At 39.0% G+C, this 9345-nt stretch overlaps 1 protein-coding gene across 1 annotated transcript; it reads left to right on the top strand.

The window, feature by feature from the left end:
• The first annotated feature begins 645 nt into the window (after positions 1-645).
• On the top strand, positions 646-4750 carry LOC145002926 (uncharacterized). Its single transcript, XM_078962103.1, has 9 exons — positions 646-753; positions 914-1058; positions 1173-1349; positions 1484-1566; positions 1614-1926; positions 2720-3290; positions 4009-4258; positions 4359-4410; positions 4704-4750. The coding sequence occupies exons 1-9, from the start codon at positions 646-648 to the stop codon at positions 4748-4750; spliced, it is 1746 nt and encodes a 581-aa protein (XP_078818229.1).
• The last annotated feature ends 4595 nt before the right edge of the window (positions 4751-9345 follow it).

Genomic DNA, 9345 nt, shown 5'->3' with positions numbered 1-9345 from the left:
TGTAGCTCAACTATCCGAGTTGACTAAGGTGGTAATGATGCTTGCTAAGGAAAAAGTTTTGCAATCTACACCCTGCCTTTGTGGCATTTGCACTCAAGTGGGACACCCAACTGATATGTGTCCTCAATTGCAAGAAGAAGAATATGAAGAAGCAAATGATATGGGAGGCTATTACGGGCACAATCAAAGGACTTATGATCAGCCTCGAGGAAATCAAGGGTGGAACAACAACCAAAAAATGGGCTATAAACAATGACCACCACCCATCATCAAGAAAGGCCTCCATTCCCATAATTAACAAAATTACCAACCGAGGCAACCACAACCTCCTCCTCAACAAGTCGGTTCCTTAAGTATGTCCTTAGATGAGATAGTCAAAAGCCTTGCCACTAGAGCTCAAAGTTTTCAGCAAGAGGCCAAGGCAACCATCAATAATCTTGAGCAACAAATCACATCTTGCTCAATCGGTGAAAAAAATGGAGAATCAAGGAAAGCTGCCTCCTCAAAATGAATAGAAACCAAAGCACAATGCTTGTGCAATTAGCTTGAGGAGGGGAAAGAAATATGATGGCCCGAAGATGCCCGAAAAAGATGAAGAGTTGGTGATATAAGAACCATCAAAGAAGCATGAAAAGAAAGAAAAAAATGGTGGAGAAAAAGAAGTCAGAAGAGAAAGAAGCAAAGATCACACCACCACCTTTTCCATCAAGATTGAGCAACAACAAAAAAGAGAGAGAAGATAGTGAAATCATGGTTTATGTTCCGGAAAGTTGAAGTCAACATCCCTCTTTTAGACGCCATCAAACAGGTACTTAGATATGGTAAGTTCATTAAGGAACTTTGCACATCTAAAAAGAAGTTGCGAGGTAATGAGACAGTGAAAGTAAGTGAAAATGTTTATACATTTTCGCAGAAAAGGATGCTCCCAAAGTGCAAGGATCCAGGTGTTTTCACCGTTCCTTGCAAATTGGGAGACCTTTATGTCCTCTGTGCTATGCTAGATTTAGGAGCTTCAATTAATGTTTTACCATCTTCTGTTTATAAATCTATTGGCATAGGCACTTTAACAAAAACCGGGGTGATCATCTAACTTGCAGATCGTTCTATAGTACACCTATAAGGTGTATTAGAGGATGTTTTAGTGCAAGTTAACAAGCTTGTCTTTACTACAGATTTTTATGTGCTTGATATGGGAGATGATGACCATCCATCCTCGAGTTCCATACTTTTAGTTAGACCATTCTTGAAAACAGCAAAAACAAAAATTGATGTCTACAATCGTACGTTGTCGTTGGAATTCGACGGGGAGGTCATAAACTTCAATATCTATGAAGCAATGAGGTACCCAAGTGATGTTCATTGTATAAATTTTGTTGATATGATCCAACCTTTGACTGAAAAGTGTTTTGAGTTGACTAACCATGATTTGTTGGAGTTATTTTGAGCAGGATTTTTGATAACAATTTAGTCAAATAAATTGCAGAAAATTTCAAGTTAGATGAAGAGTTGCTGGAAATTGTGGATATCATGGAAGAAAATAAGAAAATGAGGTATGATAATAGCAATGTGAAATTCCTATTTCTAACACAAAACTTCTTCCTTCTGTTGTGCAGGCACCTAAGCTAGAATTGAAGACTCTACAAGATCATTTGAAGTATGCATACCTTGGAGAAGAGAAGACCTTGCCTGTTATTATCTCCAACAAGCTGTCTATTTCAGAAGAAGATGAGTTGGTGACCTTGTTGAAAAAGTATAAGAAAGCTATTGGGTGGATAATTGCTGATATAAAAGGCTTGAGCCCTTCCTTGTGCATGCATAAAATTCTCATGGAGGAAGACTTCAAACCAACTCGAGAGGCACAGAGAAGATTAAATCCACCCATGACGGAGGTGGTAAAGAAAGAAATCATGAAGCTTTTGGATGCAGGTGTGATCTATCCTATCTCTGACAGTAAATGGGTGAGCCCCATTCAGGTAGTCCCAAAAAAAGTAGGGGTCATAGTTGTCAAAAATTCTAAGGGAGATTTGGTGCCAACCCGTGTACAAAACGAGTGGAGGGTTTGTATTGATTATAGAAACTTGAATGCCTTAACGAGAAAAGACCATTTTCTCTTGCCATTTATTGACCAAATAATAGAGAGTTTGGCAGGTAAATCTCATTACTGTTGCTTGGATGGTTTCCCGGGATTTCATTAAATTCCGGTAGCCTCGGAAGACCAAGAGGAAACCACATTCACTTGTCCCTTTGACACATTTTCTTATAGGTGTATGCCTTTTGGTCTATGAAATGCACATGCGACATTTTAGAGATGCATGGTGAGCATTTTTTCTGAATATGTTGAAAACATCATTAAAATTTTCATGGATGAGTTCACAGTCTATGGAAACTCCTTTGATGAAGGTTTAAGCAAAGGTGCATTGACACAAACCTTGTGCTTAACTATGAAAAATGCCATTTCATGGTGGACAAAGGATTGATTTAAGGTCATATTGTGTCCCAAAAAGGCTTGGAAGTTGACAAAGCAAAGATAGATGTTATCAAGAGTCTTCCTTACCCGACAAATGTTCGGGAAGTTCGTTCGTTTCTTGGGCATGCAGGTTTCTATTGGCTGTTCATCAAAGATTTTTCAATGATTACAGTGTCGATGTGTGAACTACTCCAATAATATGCTGAATTTGCGTTTACTCATCCGTACAAGGATGCCTTTGATCGTTTGAAGGATTCACTCACCTCCGCTCCAATATCCAACCACCTAATTGGGAGCTCCCATTTGAGATTATGTGTGACGCGACTGTTGGGTCAGTATTGGGTCAAAAGGTGGATCGAGCACATCATGGCATCTACTATGCATCAAAGACCCTTGATAGTGCACAAAGCAACTACACCGCAACAGAAAAAGAGTTGCTTGATATTGTGTTTGCACTAGAGAAGTTCCAACAATACCTCCTTGGAACTAAAGTCATCATATATTCGGACCATGCAGCCATAAAGCACTTACTTACAAAGAAATATTCGAAGCCGAGGTTAATACGGTGGATGCTGCTTTTGCAAGAGTTCGATATTGAGATCAAAGATAAAAGCGGGAAAGAGAACCTAGTCGCCGATCATTTGAGCCGAATAGTCCAACCCGAAGATGCGACACCCATCCATGACACATTCCCAGATGAGCACTTGTTTTCTATCAAAACACCACCTTGGTATGCAGATATATGCAACTTCATGGTCACACGAAAGTTCCCACCCGACCTCACGAGGTCACAGAGAGATAAGATGAAGAAAGATGTGAGAAGGTACATTTAGGATGAACCGTACCTTTGGAAACATTGTACAGATCAGGTAATAAGAAGATGTGTTGAAGAACATGAGGTACAATCTATCCTCAAGTTTTGTCATAGTTATGCTTGTTGAGGGCATTTTGGTCCTCAAAGAACTGCCAGGAAAATTTTGGACTGTGGATTTTATCGGCCTCGACTCTTTCATGACTCTTACACTTTTTGTAAAAGTTGTGAGAGATATCAAATGACTGGTTCTTTGAGTTCCCGAAACCAAATGCCTTTGACCCCCATCTTGGTTTGTGAAATAGTTGATATATAGGGTATTGATTTTATGGGTCCTTTTCCTTCATCATTTGGGAATTTATACATCCTTTTAGTTGTTGACTATGTTTCCAAATGGGTAGAGGCAAAGGCAACAAGAACTGATGATGCTAAAGTTATTGTAGATTTTGCCAAGGCTAACATTTTATGTAGGTTTGGAACTCCAAAATCCTTGATCAGTGACAAAGGCACACACTTATGCAAAAAACTCTTGGATCAATTCTCAAGTAGTATGGAGTCCAACATCGGGTGTCCATAGCTTATCACCTAAAACAAATGGGCAAGCTGAATTGTCAAACATAGAAATCAAGTCCATACTTGAGAAAACAGTGAACACAAACCAAAAAGATTGGAGTTTGAGATTAGAAGATACTATTTGGGCATACCGAACTGCATATAAAACTCCAATTAGGATTTCACCTTATAGACTTGTGTTTGGAAAAGCTTGTCACCTCCCTGTTGAACTGGAACACAAAGCTTTCTGGGCTGTCAAAAAGATAAACATGAATTTTGATGAAGCGGGTGTTCATCGAAAGTTAGAGATCCAAGAATTGGAGGAGATAAGAAATGAAGGATTCAAGAGTTTATGCATCTACAAAGACAAGACCAAAACATTCCATGATAAGTACCTCCCCCATAAGACCTTTGAGATTGGTCAAACGGTATTACTCTATGACTCACGACTTAAATGGTTTTCCGGTAAGTTACGGTCCCGGTGGGTGGGACCGTTCATTGTTACTAATATATTCAATCATGGTGCAGTTGAGATTAAGAGTAACAAAAATAGAAAAGTATTCAAAGTTAGTGGCCACAGGTTAAAGGTCTTCTAAGCAGGTTTCCGAGAGAAAGACATGGAGGTTGATATCTTGGAACGTCCGGAGCACATTGAGTGAATCTAAAGGGCAAGGTCGAGCCAAAGACTTGAAACAAGGGTGGCTAACCAAGAGGCAACTCGGGAGTATTTCTTTCCAATTTTCTTAATTTTACTTTATTTCTTTTGTGTTGCAATGTTTTTAAGTCGTTTCGAGGGTTTCGTACTAATAATTCTCCTATCTAATGGTCAAGAATGAATTGGTTAATAAAACATGAATTTTTTGATGATCACAGAAAGAAAACACAGGACCTTACAACAAAACGCATGGGCGAAGCTCTAAAAGAACGGTCATATATTTTTCCCATGTGTGGGCTTCGAGGTTTTTAATGAAGTAAAATAAGCACGGGCTAAGTTGAAAACACACGGGCTTGAAAAAAAAACACACGACCCTTGCTTAGCCAGTGCGCCCGCATCGCAGTTTCTCAGCAAAAAAAAAATGGCATGAGCAAGAGTAAACTCGCATGGGCATGAAAGAAAAAAAAAGCACGGCCTAACCACAGCCCGTTCTTGTCGACGCAACTTCCCCACCTCACAAAAAAAGAAACACACACGGCTTAAACACATGGCCCTTGCAAATTGATCCAAGGTCCCGACATAGCCCCTAAATTTGGATAGTTGGAACTCATGGCCACACTTGATGTCACAGATGAATCGAGAATTCACAGACAAACGTCAAGGGTTTTAGTCGTGCGAGTTTCCCAATCGGGTTGGGGCTAATCGACACCGTGCGTTTCTCTTTTCTTTTCCTTTTTTTCTCACGATCGTCCCCCTACCTATCACTCTTCATCATTGATACCACAAACCCTAGTCTAGGGTTCAGATTTTTCTCTAATTAATCAAAGACTGAGGCATAATGGTATGTTATTATGGGTTCCTAACTTCACTTCATTCATCATCTAGGTCGAATTCATCATTCATGAGTAAAAATTGAATTTTTCTACATAAACCCTAGTTCTTGAATTGTAAAGATTGAATTGGTTCTTGTAATGAGTTTCAAAATTATTGTGTAGTGTTTGAAGAACAAGGTTGGGGAGGCGTTTTGGAAAGAAAATTAGAAGCCTTCATCTCTAATTGGTCATTCTACCATTGAAGAATTCAAGCTTTCTTGAGGTTGAAGATGAACTAAACAATACAAGCCAACACCACAAATTCAAGCGTTTGAACGGTACATTCCTTCCATATCACAAGTTTTACGCATTGAATTTAAGTTTTTTTTGGTTAGAATAGTTGTGAATCCATTCTTGTGCTTCATATAATTGTTCATTCGTGCTTGTCTAGTTGTGTTATCATCTTTGGGCACCACCTTTTTGTCATAAATCCGGTTTGTCATCATGCCAAAAAGTAAAAACCCACAGCCAAAAGAACAATTGGAATCCAAATATGGTGTCACCACCATTATTCACAACTTTCTTGAGCACCATAAGCAATTCCTTCACCTCAAGGACTGCGAATATTCTCAACAATGGTATGTAGATATTCCTACTCTCCAAGAACTAGGAGTCTATGACGGCGTCCATAGATTTTTTAGCAACATCGGTTGGGAGAAACTTCTCACTTTGGCACCAATGGAATCATATAAAAACACAACCATTGAATTCTTACAATCTTTGGAATTCAATGACAATGCCAAATGTCTCTCATTCCGTCTCATGTGTTTGTAATTTAAACCGAGTCTAGACGATCTTAGTGGGTTTGTTGGGATTTCTAAATTCAATACTTATGGTCCCAAATTAGGCTACATGTGAGAGAAAAATAATCCTTTTAAAGCCCAGGCCAAATCCTTTTGGAAGGAAATCACGGGGCTTGATGTGTATGAGGCTCGATCCTCCAAAGCATCTCATTCCATCCATTCAATCTTAAGGGTGGCTCTCCGAATTATTGCTAACATTGTCTTCCCCCAAGAAGACGTTAGCAGAGCCAGTAAGATGGAGTTAGAAATTCTTTGGTGCATGGTCGCCGGCTTGAAGAGACCACATTTTAGTGCCTTCCTTGCTTCCAAACTTCACAAGGTCTCTACCAGTGATTCCGGCTCTATCCTTTGTGGAGGGATTATCTCCTATCTTGCCACCCGCCTTGCTTGTGCCGAGCTTTTTGAGAGCAAGCGCTCGAATCTCGAGAAAATCACACAAGGCTCTAATACCATCACATCCAATGTCCTTATAGCCTTATCTTTCTTCCGTATAGAAGGTGATAGTGGTATCACATGGTTGGTACAGGGTGAGCCACATTTCCGAGTTCATGCTGGGGATTTCAGTTCGCTCCAGCTCTAGCAGGACATCACTCAGACTCGGTAGTGTCTACCAAAGAATATTTCTACATATTCCATTCCACGCGCTCCCGTTCCCATTCCAAGAGCTCTTAAGCGGTTATTCATCGACCACGAAGATGACATCCCTATTCCTCCCGCTCACTGCACTACTACCTCTACAAGGGATCCACTTCTGTTGTCCTAGTGGAAACTGCACGTTATTTCTACACCTGGCGAGCGACTCAGTACCATGACACATACATGAGGCGTTTTGATTACCTTGATCAAGTTGTTGCCGACATTCGCATTGATTTGTCTACAACCAACGCCTCTGTTTAGCAATTAACACAAACGGTACAACAAGCTATGCAGTTCATGCAGCGTTGGGCCCCTCGCAGCTAGTAGATTGCCCTACCCTCTCTGAGCATCAAGAACGATGCTTAATCTTAAGCTTGGGGAGGGGTCTTTGTACATTAGGTTCTAGTTTCCACATGCATTTCATAAAAAAACAAAACAAAAAATTAGAAAAAAAATCCAAAAAGATTTCATTTTTCGTATTTTCATTTTTTGATGCATTCACTTCATTTCACAAAAAAAAAAAAACAAGATGAGGACAATCTTTACATACGATAACTCCATGAAGTTGGAAGAAAAGAATTCTAAATGAAAAAAATACCGAAGCGACCGGATAGTCACCAGAAGTGTAGATTCAACTGTCATAACTAGGGGACCCAAACACCATAATTCGAGACCCCAGACCTAGATAATAAAAAATAGCATACTGAAACGTTTTTGTGGGCGATAATAACAGCTATAGGATGATTTGCTTTTGAATGTTTAAAAAGAGTCTTTATCGACAAATCCGGACCCACAGAACACGGATCTATTTGTTGACACGCGTTACTCTCACGGTAATAGAGAGCTTAAGTATCAGATCCATACAGTCAAGAATGAAGAAAGGGTACAACCGTCATATCTCGTACCCAAATCAAAATTTCAAGCGCTCAATTGAAAAAAATAATAATAAATAAAAGAAAAGTTGATTGAAGAACTCAAGCTCAAAACCAATATACAAATCCAAGTTCAATCAAACCAGAAGCCATATCAAAGTCAAATCTTGCGAATGAAGAACTGTGTGATATGATATTTGTGGCTCTCGAAAAAGTGAAAGCATAGGAGCTGGGCCCCTTCGGGCGGGCTCACTGCTCCAGCGAAAGCTGATTTTCCGTGATGGGTTCTTAAGGATGCGTCGATTCTGATTCTTGACCATCTAGTCTTAAGGACATGAGATCCTGAACTATGTTATTTTCACTCACAAAGCTAATTAAGGTATAAAGTTTAAATAAAACTATGGTTGGATTATTGGGTTACATCGTTTCATGGTCTTCCTCAGTTTGGGAGTCTGTGATACATGAAAGGTAAAAGGATGGACGCCTAGGTATTAGTGATTGGAGCCTTATTGATGTAACGTCTGATCGTGTGAAAAATATTGAATTTTTCATTGGTTCATTTTTTCTTAAGCATATTTTTTGTACATATGTTATTTTCATTAGTTTTTTTTTCTTTTATTACATGCATTCACTTTTCATTCCATTTAGTCCTTTTTGTTCCTTCCATTCTTTTCTTCTTAGTTTCTTTTTAGTTGCCTATTGTCTTCTCTAGGGTGATTCTCAATTTTGTTCTTTCTTGAGGACTAGAAAGGTTTAAGTTTTGGGAGGTCTGATAGGTGCATTTTATGCACCGATTTTGCATGTTTATTTCCGTCCTTTTAAAGCATTCTACTTCATAATTCATGCATTTAGCTGATTATTAGGGCAATTGCATATTTCATCGAGAATGTCTGGTACTTCACCATTTTTGATTTATTTTGCAGGCATTATGGAGCATGGAGCTTGGATACTTGGAGCTTTAGAACATGAGGAGAAGATGAACCGGTCATTCCATGGCAAAAAAACAAGAAGATGGAACCCGAGACATTGTGCATTATTATCATAGAAAAGGACTACGGTTGAAACGCGATTCTTGTCACACCGAAACGGGTCATGTTTGTCCTTTGTCATCTTATGTTTGAGCAACATGACTCGTGGTGAAGCTAGATTGAAGATGGAGCGAACAATGAAGACTTTTTGGAATTTTAGCAAAAAGCATGGGCCATGCCAAAAACACATGGTCAAGACAAGTGGCCATGCCAAAAAACATGGGCAAAAGGCATGGTCATGCCAAAAACGCATGGTCTTATGGAATGCACGTGAGAACTTAATAAAACAAAGGAGGTCGATATTTTAGAGGCGGAGACAGTTTTTGGAGTAGTTTTAGGCGATCTTTGGTGATTTTGGGAGAATTCTTGGAGTTTTTGAGAATACCTAATCATTGCAAACACTTTGGATTTCATTTTTGTAAGAATTAAACATTCCAATTCCATCTTTATTCTTGTTTGATTTTTTCTTAGCCATGTGTGGCTAAGAAACCCTAGTTTCTAGTTCTTGTTCAAAACATGTTGATTGATTGACTTGAAACATATGATTTGATGTTTGATTTTTGATTCTATTCTAGTGATTATGTTTTTGTTTAAACTAGAACCCTTAAATTTGATTTGTGTTTGATTGGCCACTTTCATGAATAGAATT

The sequence above is a fragment of the Lactuca saligna genome, chromosome 6 (assembly GCF_052625555.1).
Source record: "Lactuca saligna cultivar CGN05327 chromosome 6, ASM5262555v1, whole genome shotgun sequence".
In the NCBI taxonomy this organism is placed as follows: Eukaryota; Viridiplantae; Streptophyta; class Magnoliopsida; order Asterales; family Asteraceae; genus Lactuca; species Lactuca saligna.
This window is presented reverse-complemented; position numbering and strand designations above follow the sequence as displayed.